Below are 13,675 nucleotides of genomic sequence, written 5' to 3' on the forward strand. Positions count from 1 at the left end.
GCATCTAGAATACAAATGCTGTTTGCTTCTTATTCTTTTAGCTTAGATTACAAAAAAGAAACCAAAAAAACAAAACAAAACAAAAAAACAAAAAACAAAACCCAGAAAGCAAAAACAACCCTATTTTCTACATCCTAAAATTTGCTTGGGCTTTGCTCAATATTAGTCTAGTCAAATTTTATATATTACAAAATCTTCTTCTTCAATATTTATATATACTACCTGTTATGGTTTTGTTCTGTCCTATAAATTTTTTTGTTTTTTGTTTTTTGTTTTTAATTTGTCCTTGTTCTTAGGAGTGCCATGATTGCTGACTACATGTTCTGGCTCTGTGGAGGAAGTGAACAGTGTATAAGCAAGCTCATCAAACTGTATTGGCAGGTAAAAATTTATATCCCAGTTAGGGAGGAGGAACCCATCTCATTTTTAGAACCAAAATGAAGAATTGGTGCTTAAACGACTGCTGAAGAAGGTAGCTTTGGCCATATCAATCAGAAGGACACCACTCAGTAGTAATGTATTTATAATGAAATAGACTTTCTGTGACTTATTTTAAGGGCAAAATTCAAGGTTGTTAACCCTTGGCCCATACTTCAGTTTTACAACCCAATATAAATTTTAGACATCCCAGGAACTATTTTCCCAAGTATGCTGCTATAATGACATGATCCTTTAAAATATGAACATTGTATTCTCATAGATTCTTCTTGATCTATGACCTGTAAAAGCAGATGCTAGAAGTAATATCAATTACATAATAAAGGAAAATGCAAAGATCAGTTGTACTTGTTGAGTAATATTTAGTGTTGGAACACTTAACTAGTAACAAACTGCAGATCTTCTTTCTCATTTATTATTCAAAATGGCAGCAAGAAGTCATATCAAAGGTCAATGAGATCCCAAGAAGAGAGTCATAATTTCTTAAATTATAAAGAGAATTTAGAATTTACTAGTTCAATCTCCTTTACAACATACAAATCTATTCATTTCCTGTCCTCTCTGAGCAAATTGTTGATGACTTTCTGCTGAAATAGATCCAAAATGAAGAGCTCATTTAAGCCCAAGAAACAACATCCAATTTGCTAATTGTTAAACTGTTTTCCTCATATGAAGTGGATTTCTACTCCCTTAAAACTTCAATCCAGTGGTTCCCAGTAGGGCAACATGGACAAAATGGAAACACATTTCCAAATGAAAATTTTTCAAGTATTTGAAATTGAACTACAAAAGCCAGCTGCCTCCTCCATATCTTCTCCTCTCCAGACTGTATAGGGCATTTTATTCCTCATACTTCAAGATATTGAATTGAATTGAATTGAATTGAATTGAATATGAACCTTTTGAACTAACTAGAATAAGATCTGCTAAAACACAAATATGAAAGGGAGAAATAATCATCAATAGTCTTTGATGCTTCCTGATTTTTCCCATATTTTCACTACTGTGTCTTGGCCCATTTTCTGTTTTTATATCATGTATTTATTAGAAAATAAAGTATTAGATTTATCATGTAAAAGGCTCACTGGTTTATATGGTTCCATCTAAATATTTGGAGTTTTAGCCTACTATAAAAAATAAAGGTTTACATTAGTCCTACTATACTTGAGACCTGTGACTATTTGAAAAAAAATTGACCTTCTAGTAAACAAAATTTTAATCTCAAAAATATTTTTAATTTGCTCATAAGTTAAAAATCTTCCTAATGGAATCTGTAACATGCAAAACAGCAGCACTTATAGTCATGTAATTAAATAGTTGTAAAGAATTGCTAGATGTAAAGGATAAGCAAATAATATGTGTTTTGATATAATAAAGGAAGAAGACTTTTTATTAAAGGATTTCAGAAGCTTCTGGAGAGAAGTGGGAAAGGAGTTGAATCTTAAGGGTTAGATAACATTCAGCAAGCTTGGCATATAGTAGGTCCCAAATAAATGTTTGATTTAATTTGTTCATTCACTAAACAAACAAATATCAACTACTTCCTGTGTTTCCTACATTGAACTAGGAAAAAAATAGGTCTAGTGTTGGTGCAACCTAAGACTGGTTAAGACTAACTGTAAATAATTTTTTTCTGTTCCCTTTAGCTTTCAAAGAACACTAATACCCCCCATTTTATTTACATCAAACTAAGAAAATAATCTCCACTTACCAATACATGCATATTTGCTATACAAAAAGGAAGAAAATAAATACTATTATTTAATTATCCTATATTAATAAAAGATAAGAAAAACATATTTTTCCTTGTATTCTCTTTTTCTCTTTTATTTTTATTATTATTTTTTTAATCCCCATCACCTGTTTAACCCATCACCCCCACCTATCTCCCTTTTAGCAACCATCAGTTTGTTCTCTATAGTTAAGAGTCTGTTCTTGTGTTTGCCTCTCTTTTTCTCCTTTTTTTCCCCTTTGCTTGTTTGTTTTGTTTCTTGAATTCCACACATGAGTGAAATCATATAGTATTTGTCTTTCTCTGACTGACTTATTTCACTTAGCATTATACTCTCCAGATCCATCCATGTCATTGCAAATGGCAAGATTTCATTGTTTTTTTTTTTTATGGCTGAATAATATTCCATTGTTTATACATACCACTTCTTCTTCTTTATCCATTCATCAGTTGTTGGACACTTGGGCTGTTTCCATAATTTGGCTATTACAGATAATGCTGCAGCAAACATCGTGGTGCATGTATCTCTTTGAATTAGTATTTTTGTATTCCTTGTGTTAATACCTAGTAGTGTAATTGCTGGATCGTGGGGTAGTTCTAGTTTTAACTTTTTGAGGAACCTCCAGACTGTTCTCCAGAGTGGCTGCACCAGTTTGCATTCCCACCAATAGCGCAAGAAGTTTCCCCTTTCTCCACATCCTCACCAATACCTGTTGTTTTTTTGTGTTATTGATTTCAGCCATTCTGATAGGTGTGAGGCAATAATCTCATGATAGTTTTGATTTGCATTTCCCTGATGAAGAGTGATGTTGAGCATCTTTTCATGTGTCTTTTAGCCATCTGTATGTCTTCTTTATAAAAATGTCTATTCATGTCTTCTGCCCATTTTTAATTGGATTATTCATTTTTGAGGTATTGAGTTACTCTTTTTCTCTTTTAATTTGAAGCAACTTGGCATACTGGAAAAGAGCCTTTGTTTGGAAATCAGGTCTGACTCCATCTAAGTTCTAACACCAAATAGCTATCTAACCTAAGGCAAGTTAGTTTTTAGAAGAACTTCAGCTAGAAAATAAGAGAGACCAGCAGAAAGTGTTTGGGAAAGTTTATTCTCAAAGCTCATTTTAGCACCGAAAGCTAATATTTTAAGCACATCCAAAAATGATGTCACATATATTAAGATAGAAAGAAATGACATAATTAGAAATTTCATCCTGCAGATAAAGTCCATAAATTAAACCCTACTGACTAGCCTCAATAGTAGCACACCACACCATTCTCACCAATTACATACTTCCTTATGTGAGCCTGCCTCTCCCTGATCTTAAATTAAATGTATACATCTTCCCCCCCACCCCAAACCTTCTGTCCTAAATCAAAAGGGGCTTTTGGACATTGCCAGTGAGTGCCCAATCCATGCCATCTTTAAACACAAGGAGACAGGGATGCACCACCACCCAATCCACCATGACAGTTACACTGCTGAATTTAAGAATGCCCTCCAAACATCACAGACAAGAAACTGTATCTTCATAGACATTCATAGACATCAATGAAGGCTTAGACAGAGGCTATTTTCACTAATTTGGAGAGGATGAAGTTACTGTACATCTTCCTTTCAACCACATAAAATGCCTACCATTCTGATCAGTTATTCTTCTCAGAGGTCTTAAACAGGAAATGGAAAATTTCAGTATGTAAAAATGTGAGAACCAGTCTACACCTACTCTCACAGATGGTTGGCTTATAAGCCCTTGGATACAAAAGAACAGACCTTCGCTTTGGTGAGCTCAGGAATGCTTTTGAATTGTATTAGGAATGGTTTTCATATCATCAACCCAGCAAGAAAAAAAGGCATAAAACTCTACACTACATGAAAGCTCACATCAGAATATATCACTCTGAATAAAAGTGTTTGCACATGTTATTCTATAATAGCATCACTTCTTCAGAGCTAGAAAGGGTTGGAAATAACTTGCCACAACTGTACTTACATGCATGCCTCTGCAACTCGATGCCCAGTCTCCTATTACCAGCCACTCTCATTTTCTGAAACACCTTGAGACCTCATCACAATTCTGAACTAATTAACAAAACGGAAATTCCCTAATCAGGCTGAGAATTAGCTCTTTTGAAGCAGTGACCACTATGTATTTATATACTACTCCTAAAGTAACAATTTTGTTTCAAGATTTTTTCAGTAAACTGGAGTCCACCTCCTAAGCCACTTGCCCCTTAGATCCAGGGCTAGATTTAATAGCATTAGGAAACGAAACTCCCTCTTCTTCCATTCCTATTTCCCTTTCCTGGTTTCTCACCTTCACTTTCTGCCATGCTGTCAGCCACATGGATTTTCTGGTGTGTGGCTTTATCTCTTGCAGTGTGAGTAACAGAACCAATTCTGGTTTGCACTGCTTAGCAAAATGGAGTGAGGAAAGATAACAGCTAATTCTGTTGCAGAAGTCCCACAAAACAAGCACAGAGGAGCCCCCACTAAACAGGGGCAAGCTGCTTGATCAACCCATTCTTCACCTTAATAGTTTCTTTTCAAATTTCTTTCTTTTTTGAATGACAAACCTCTCTGAGAATCTGATTCAATTTACAAGCATCCACCTAGAAACAGTACTCATAAACATAAACATGGGAAAAAATAGGCTTACTATTTATCTCATTATATTGGAAATTGATCTACACATAGAATACTGAGAATTATAGTTTTTTCACTCTTATGAAAAGGTTATGCAATTTTTCTGGGATAAGAAATTAAAATGTATTCAACATCTCATCAATGTCAATATTTCACTTTAATGGCAATAACAGGTACAACCCTGATTCACGAAATCTCTAATAGCGAATGGAATCAGAGCTCCTGTAGCTCACAAGATCTCATATGGATAGGCAGGCATCAAGAATAACCAAAATTCATATTACATCATTCCCTTTGTGTTCAAGTCAATGAGATTATCTTTGCTAAGTCTATATCATCAAAGTTATCTATGTCAGCAGTTTGTTTCAATTTAAAGCCATCTGAACAAAAATGACCTTCGAAGGAGAGAAAGCCATTTGCCAAGTGTCTGTTGATTTTTGTCCCTAGAAACTCTCAAGGCTGTGTCAATCTCACCTCCAGTATTAGAAAATTCATATTGTGTTTTTGACTCCAGCCACCTCATTTACAGTAGCAGCTTGACAAAAAAAAAAAAAAAAAAAAAAAAAAAAAAAAAAAAAAACAAACCTCATAGTTTTTCAGCAGCATCTCTAATAGTAAATTCAGCATTTAACCAAAAGATTTGCTTCATATATGTGACTAAGATATCAGCCATTATAAAGCTAGTCCTGGAATGAACTTCTCACTATCAATCTGTTCTAAGGAGTTTTCCTTTCTCTTAAAAATTTTTCAAGAATTAATCAAACCAAATCACTTCTAAATTTTGTCTCTGAATTGCCAACAAACTCCTCTATTAAGAAAGAGCCTCATGGTGTGTTCTTGTGTCTTGACAAAGATCTACTGCAAAGGCACTGTTGTGAGCTCTTGGCTCTGAGGAAGTTGAAGACTTTCACAGCAATTGAAAGACCTCTTTTGGGATTGTGGGAGGGGCTGTTGACACCAATACAGGCCCCTGTAAAAAGCCTGACATGTGGAGCATCTTTCCTCAGTGAAGCAGCGAAGGCTGAGGCAGTGCCAACTTCACAGATCCTCCATCTGTGCAGAGAATGCCAAGACTTCCCATCCAATTCAACTTGTACTTGGCATGGAACGTTCACCATCTTAAAGATATCAATGGCCTAAATGATTTCCAAAGAGCTCACCAACACGAAATTTTTCTTTGGTGAAGTTAGTCTACTCTCAAGGGACAAAACTCAGGAGGTGGCTATGTTGAGAGACAAAAGATTTTCCCCAGCCATATGCTTGAGGAAGATGGTGCACAGTCTGTGGGCCCTTCCATGGCTTTCACAGACCACAGGTTAAGTCCCTTCTGTACTCCTCTTTGCAACAGCTCTTTTTCTTTTTGGTATTGGGCCTAGCAGGAGACATTTACTGCTTCCAAAACTCAAAGCAAAAAATAGCACCCAGAATGTTCGTGTCATATAGTTCCTCCTGAAACTGCACTACAGTCATTCAAGCTCGAAACCTTTCCAATCCAGTGTGTGCAGACTACTCTTAGATTAGTGGGTGCTTTTCTGGGTGCCTGGATGGTTCAGTTGGTTAAGCATTGGACTCTTGATTTCAGCTCAGGTCATAATCTCATGGTTCATGGGATCAAGCCCCATGCTGGGCTCTGTGCTGACAGCAGGGGCCAGCTTGGGATTCTCTCTTTCCCTTTCTCTCTGCCAGCTCATGTTTGCATGTTCTCTCTCTTTTTCTCAAAATAAATAAATAAACATTAAAAACATTAGTGGATACTTTCTTCTTTACTCTCAAACTGTATTTGTCATTCATACTCACTCAGGAAATATTTATTGAGCACTTGTTAGTGACTGTGTGTTAAGCACTGTGCTACGTGCACTGTACTAAAAGCACTGTGCTATTAACAAATACAGCAGTGAACAAAATGCTCACTGCTTGTCCTGTCCTCAAGAAGCATGTGTTCTAGCACAAAAATGTAACAAGAAAAACATCTGGTACTTACATTAGACACCACTTCTTCCTAATCTGTTTTTCTTCCACAGTGCATTGCAAATAGCAATTCAATACATATTTGTTAAAGCCAGTCAACCAAGTTAAATATTATTTGACATGAAACTCAAACCAATAATGTCAAGAATATTTTGGAGTAGTTTATTTGTTATTAAAAAAATCAGTGCTTATTGATTTCAACAACTGTGTGTGTGTGTGTGTGTGTGTGTGTGTGTGTGTGTATTTTAAGTTCACAAATGTGGACAACTTTTGTGCTTTGAGTTTGAGATTTATCAGAGTATCTGGAGAAGGTTGCAGATTTCCAACAGTCTGTTACTTCATTGATTTCTGTGCTCATGGTTGTCTCCATGAAAACCCTAAGGTTTTATCTATTAGCTTCTTCTTTCAAACATAGCAATCAAGACAGCAGCAAACTAATGAATTTCTCTGCACTAACCAGACAATGATACACAATAACTGATGTAACTTAATCCCTTATACCAATAATGAAGACTTTTTTACTCCAATTCATTGTGTTTCTTCTTGATATTGCAAAATTACCCCAATATAGTCATTTACATGATACAGATTTATGGTATCTCAATTTCAGAGTAAAAATAAAATCTTCAACATGAAATTACAGGCAAATTAAGGTCAACCAGAATTTTTTTTATTATCTTTTTTTTTAATGTTTACTTATTTTTGAGAGAGACAGAGACAGAATGCAAGTGGGTTAGGGGCAGAGAGAGAGGGAGACACAGAAGCAGAAGCAGGCTCCAGGCTCCAGGCTCCAAGCTGTCAGCACAGAGCCCGACACGGGGCTTGAACTCACGAGCTGTGAGATCATGACCTGAGCCGAAGTCGGACGCTCAACCGACTGAGCCACCCAGGCGCCCCTTTTTTTATTATCTTTAACAAAACACCTACATATTCAGTAGAATAAAAATGTGTTTTAAAGATTTGCTTCCATGTGAAAAATGTTTCCACAGAAAGGAACAAAATAAAAATGGCATATGAGCATTTCTCCTAATGGCCTTTGTTTATAGTCTATTTATTTGGCCCCATCAGGCATACAGTTTATAAAATATTTGGACAGGAGTGTCTGAAAGCAATACAAGCCTTATGATATTTATATTATATATAATTTAATAAGCACCAAACTCACTTACCTAAAAATATTTTTCCTGTCAACTGCCATGTGTCATGCTTAAATTCTCACCATTTGCCATTGAGTCTCTAGTCAACCCCAGGTAATATGCAGAAGAAATTTTATCTGTAAGTGTTTAACTCATTAATGGATGACTCTTGAACACAATTGTGAGAATTATTTTGAAACTTCTTAGTCCCTTTGGAAATATGAAAGCAGAATCCTGAGGAACAAGATGGAAGGAAAGGTAAGCTCTGACGAGGAAAGATGACAGGATGTTCTGAAATACAAGGAATATAGTTTGAGCAGAAGGACCCTATAAAGGCAATGGATATATGTGCTTAACCCTGTGAATGAAAGAAAGTAAAACAGACACTCTAGGGAAGTAGAAAGAAGTCAGGCCTACGATTCACAAGCTGTAACTTCTAATTCCAATGCTAGGATTTAATTTTGGATAAGTCACTTCATTTCCATATTAGTCAGCTACTGCTACAATACTGCTGTGTAACAAATCACTCTTAAATTCAGTGGTTTCTCATAACAATAAGCAGGTTGGCTTATCAGTCATGATTTGACTGATCTAGGCTAGTCTTGGCTGTACTTAGCTACCCTTAGCTCCAAGCTGCGGAGAGGCCCAAGTATGGTCCACATGCAATGGCTATCCGATGTCTGTTTATCTTATGGCAAAATGCAGAATTCTAAGAGAGAAAGCAGAACTATATAAGCACATATCAAGCCTCTGCTTATACCATGCTTATTAACATCCTGTTAGCCAGAGCAAGCCATATATGGTTATTGTGTTCACTGCCAAACCATGATAAAAGTAATATTGTTACAGAGATGGGGGAAATTGAGACCAGCAACTCAATCTGGTTTATCATAACTGCTCTGGACTTTAGTTTCTGCTGCTATATGATGACGAAGTTGGCTTAGGCCTGTGATTCTCAAACACTGGTCTAGTGAACTGCATCAGAATCACAGTGTTGGGTGAGGTTCTAAAAACTGTGTTTGTCTACTTCCCCCCAACTAAGTGATTCTGATGCACAACCCTCAGCTAGACGGTCTGTAAGGCCATTTACAAATTTTTAAGTTTACGAACAACTTTGCCTACCATAGCGTTTATCTACAGCTTTGCTAGGTGCAGAGGCAGAGTGCCAGGGAAGGTGATGCTGCCTACCTGACAATGCAACTGATATAATCCATTAGCCCATATTCTCCCCTCAGTCTTCCCACTATGTAGATGCCTCTAGTAAGTGAGGCAGCCTGTTCTTCCTGTTTTTAAATGTTAACTGCTCTCCCCTTCTCACCAGGATGTAAGTCAGGTTTTCCTGCCCTCCTCCCAACCCCAAAGCAAACTCTTTGCTGCTTCAGGTTCTTTCCTACATTCAGTTTTACATCTAGACAACAATGAGCATTGCAATCATTTTTAGTCACCTGCCTACAAAGAGATTTGTCCATTAAGCTAGGCAGTATTAAAATCCTCATTTTGTGAATTCTCCTATTTCTTGGTTAGAAGACAGGCTAAAGAGGAAGTGTCCAAAATGAGATGAGAGGTAAAAGAGAGCTTCCCCTCCTGGGTCTTGGAAAAAGATAAATGTAGAAATGAATTTCTCATCTAATTATTCATTCCTGTTTATATATTCTTTAATGATATGTTTCCATGGTTACCAGCGTTGTTAAATGCTGCCTGTGTTTCACTTTGCTTTGATGCTATTTGAGGTAGTATGCCTGTAGGAGAGGTTCACTTTAAAATGAAAGATGTAATTGACGCAGGTATTTGATGTAAGGTTGAGTGTTCCTGTGAAGAAGATAGTGACCATGACATTATTTGCTGTTTGTATAGTTTAGTGTAGTTCTTCCCTTGATGTTCTGTGAGTGTCCCAGGCATTAGGAAGGAAGAAAGGAAGGAAAAGAGGGAGGGAGGGAGGAAGGAAGAGAGGAAAGGATGGAGGAAAAAATGTGAATCATATTCACATATTGAATCCATGTGTACATTTCAGTACCATTATATATATTTAGTGACACATATTTGCCCAGATTGTCAAGTAGGTGAGGTTGCTTTTTATGTGCCCCATTCCTCTCTTCTCCCCACGCTGTCCCCACTCCTCGCTCCACCTATACATGCCAAGAGTCAAAGCCTTCTTTCAAAAATGTGTCATATAATCAATTACCTCACCTCAGTGTGAATTTTAGTCAGAGTGCCACCTTTTCAGAGGTTGTCTGCTTTTGAAACCCTAATTGCCACTGAGAAATAAACAGCTTTGTCCCTGGCTAAAACAATGAGGCATCCAGATCATATAAGAATTTGGGAGCAGTGCCTCAGAATGGGCCCTGCAGGAGGACCACATATTTCACTTGTGTATCAGCCCTCTATCCACAAGTTGATAATTCAAGCTCATTAGAAAATAGTGGCATCATATCAAGCAAGAAAAATCAATTTTCAGCCACTCCTAAGAAATATTTACTTAGTATTTGTCTTCAGAAATATGTATATATTATATTTATATATAATATATTAAATATATATTTAATATATTTATTAATTTATAAATAACATATAAATTAATAAATATATATTTATATGGTATCAGTTTGGTTTTGTAAAAATATCAGTAGGTTATTAAGGAAACTCACACCATTTAAATAAAGTCAGCATTTCCTTTTTTTTTTTCCCTTCTAAAAAGCTTTTTAGGTTTCTGACAGTTCTTAACAGAACAAAAAGTAACCTCTAAGTTTCTTTTCATTTTCTTTCATTTGAGAATGATATGGGTTTCATAGATTTAAGGCAGTTTTGGCCTTCTTTTACTTGAACAAATTTAAGGGTAGCTATTTGATTCCCAGGAGTCCGTGCTATTCTACTAGATTGCCATGAGGTTATTTTGTTTCCATAAAGATTTTGCCTCCCAGTTTAAATTTGCAAGCATGTTGATTCCTTCTTTGCTTTGTTTGCATCTAAAAATCAAAAATTGTTATGATCCAAACCAAATTTAGAGGTTTTTATAGTTATCTTTTATACTTCCCATAGATTTTTATGGGTTATTGATTTACAAGCTTGCAGAGAAATTGAGGTCACTTTTTTTTAGCAGTTGGAGATGCAGAATAAATATTCCATGAAATCATGAAATTTTTTAAGCTGTGTGCACCCAAGTATAAGATAATCTGTAAAGCTCAAAGCTTTTAATGTTTTTATTTATATTCAGCCATCCTTTTATGGCATTGCACGCCAATTAAATATGAATTCTCCTCTTTTCTTGAATTCATACCATTGATTTTTCATCACTAATTTTTGAAGACTGTGTACTCTACCTATCGTATAGTTCCTGGTTGAATCATTTCCTTTTTCATCCCTTTCTCATCTTTTCTAATCTTCCTTCTTCCAGATAATGAGGCCTCAGCATTTTAAATGTCAATCTTCAACATGTGGCATAATTTGCTTTTTTTAGGATCATAAAATAACTGTTAAACTGACCTATTTTTTATCCAAGAGAACATAGATGATATTTTATACAGTGCAGTCTAAACCAGGAGTCAACAGCCTATGAGGGACAATAGCCCCCAGAAAACCTTGGAAGGGCTATTTCAAGCCCAAACCTAAAGAGACAGAAAACACCAAAATTACCATGACAAGTCTTCATTTTATTTATTCTTCATCACGTGGGGGTTGGCCTGCTTTAACATTCATGTATAAGGCCCAGATCGGAGATAAAACTGGAGATTGGACACATAACTTGGAAATATAGTGGCAGGTCTCTTAAAGATAGCATTTCATTTCATTTCATCTAATATGACTTCAAGTTGTAGTTTGCTATTGTCATAGAGTATGTGTATGGGTGCATAATAAATATTTATAGATATATAGATATATATTTGTGTGTGTATGTATAGTAAATATACAGTGTGTAATATACAGTATTACACACACACACACACACACACACACACACATACACACAACAGGTCTGTCACATTTCTCACAGATACAATTATGCCCCTTCTGAGACGTCTTGTTGATGGGAAGTTACATATAGGAGGATACGTGCTCCATAATAGCGTCTTCATGCAATCTGTTACCTCCTAAAAATTAAAGTCCTCCAGGAGGAGTCACAGCCTGGAAAATATTAATTGCAGATAAATAAGAGAAATAATAACAAAGAAGAAGAGGTATCTGGTTGCTGGGACAAAGCTGAAACTTGCGAGAGAAAAGAAATTATGGGGATATGGAAGTAAACCAAAGACAAATTTTGAGTGATAGACTATAGCACTATAAATACATTTTTCTACACAGACAGTACCTTTCACTAGATCCTAGATAGACCATCATCTCTCCTTGGTCTGTGTACCACCAGGGCCATGGAGCTACTAGCTTCCAAGATGAATAGCTTCCTCATTGGAAGGCTCTATCAGAACACTTTTCCCCCTGCTAAGGATTCCTCTTATGCCCTGTGAAGCTTTATGGAAGCTATAAACTTCATTTGTGAGTCTGCACACCATAAATGGCTCAGAGCAAGAGGCTCAGACTGAGCTAGAACTGCTGAGTCCCAGCTCAGTCCCAAGGTAGCCATGTGAAGTACTGCATATTGTATAATATAAAGACTGGGTTTTCCTAATCTTTAAAATGGGATAATAATATCTGTTTTCCAGTGTTGCCTTAGCAAGTAAAGAGAATAATTTATCTATAGCGCTTAGCCATTGCCCAAGAGCACTCATTTAATTGGTTAAGGAGTTTTACAGATTTGTCAATGAATTAAATGAAGTCTACCTACGCAGAGTACAATAGCAGGTTGCTCTCTGATGACAGGAAGTTAGTCCCTGAAACTTAACGTCTTCTCTCCAAATTAAGCATACTTGGTTTCTTTCAGTTTCTCCAGTATACAGCATTTCAAGGGCATCCTACACTTTTCCACTCAAAGTCATCTTGCGTACTAGTGGACAAAAGAAGTACAAGTCTGGGAACCAGGTCACCAGGTTCTCGTCCCAACTCTGCCATCAGTCAGCTCTGTGCACCAGCAAGTCATACCCCAATCTAAAACCACCAGTCAAAGAAATGCAATCAGAAAACAATATACAGTTAAGAATAGGAATATCTATCTTCATATAATTAAACTAAGTATAGAGAAGAAATGCACAATGACAAAAAAGGGTCCCAAACTGTGTTGACATTTACCACCAAACACAGAGGCTAAAGCCCATTAGTAATACCCATTTGTGCTTATGAAATAATTACAGGTAATGTAGCTATTTATTCCTGTGATACCTTTTGGTGATTCATTTTAAATCATCAGGAATAAAAGCTCTGTGGCATCCTAAAGAGTCTGGAGGCTGCTGAAACCCACACTTAAAACTCTTGAGTTTCTATCAGCTGATTTTTCTTTAGTGTGCAAGCAGAAAATGATTCAGGGTCTTTATAATGAATGTACTTTAAATTCTATTTATAAATTATATGTACTTAACCATTAAATAAGCTAGACGAACTCAAGCACATTATTATTTAAGTTCCCCTATCAAGAAGGCTTTCATTTAATTTTTGTAAATATTTCTCTTTAAGACAGGCATTCTAGTTGATAGCATTCCTTAAATCTAATGAGGGGCTGATGGGCAAAACAGTCTTATTGTGGCCAGGAGATATGAAGGATGACTATTCTGTTTTCTGTTAGGGTTATTGTTTTGAAGAGGATCTTGACCTGGTTTAGGTTTGATGTGGTCTGTTTGTTTCTCTGTTAGAGTTAGAGTCAAGTTCTTGATGTCT

At 36.2% G+C, this 13,675-nt stretch overlaps 1 protein-coding gene across 1 annotated transcript in view; it reads left to right on the forward strand.

Moving 5' to 3' along the window:
• Positions 1-13,675, forward strand: part of SPATA16 (spermatogenesis associated 16) — a 234,452-nt gene that overhangs the window by 149,313 nt on the left and 71,464 nt on the right. The window contains exon 4 of the mRNA XM_049629197.1: positions 280-381. Within this exon, the coding sequence (XP_049485154.1) occupies positions 280-381 (102 nt within the window). The remainder of the gene's footprint in view (positions 1-279; positions 382-13,675) is intronic.

This window comes from Panthera uncia, chromosome C2, assembly GCF_023721935.1.
Source record: "Panthera uncia isolate 11264 chromosome C2, Puncia_PCG_1.0, whole genome shotgun sequence".
NCBI classification, from domain to species: Eukaryota; Metazoa; Chordata; class Mammalia; order Carnivora; family Felidae; genus Panthera; species Panthera uncia.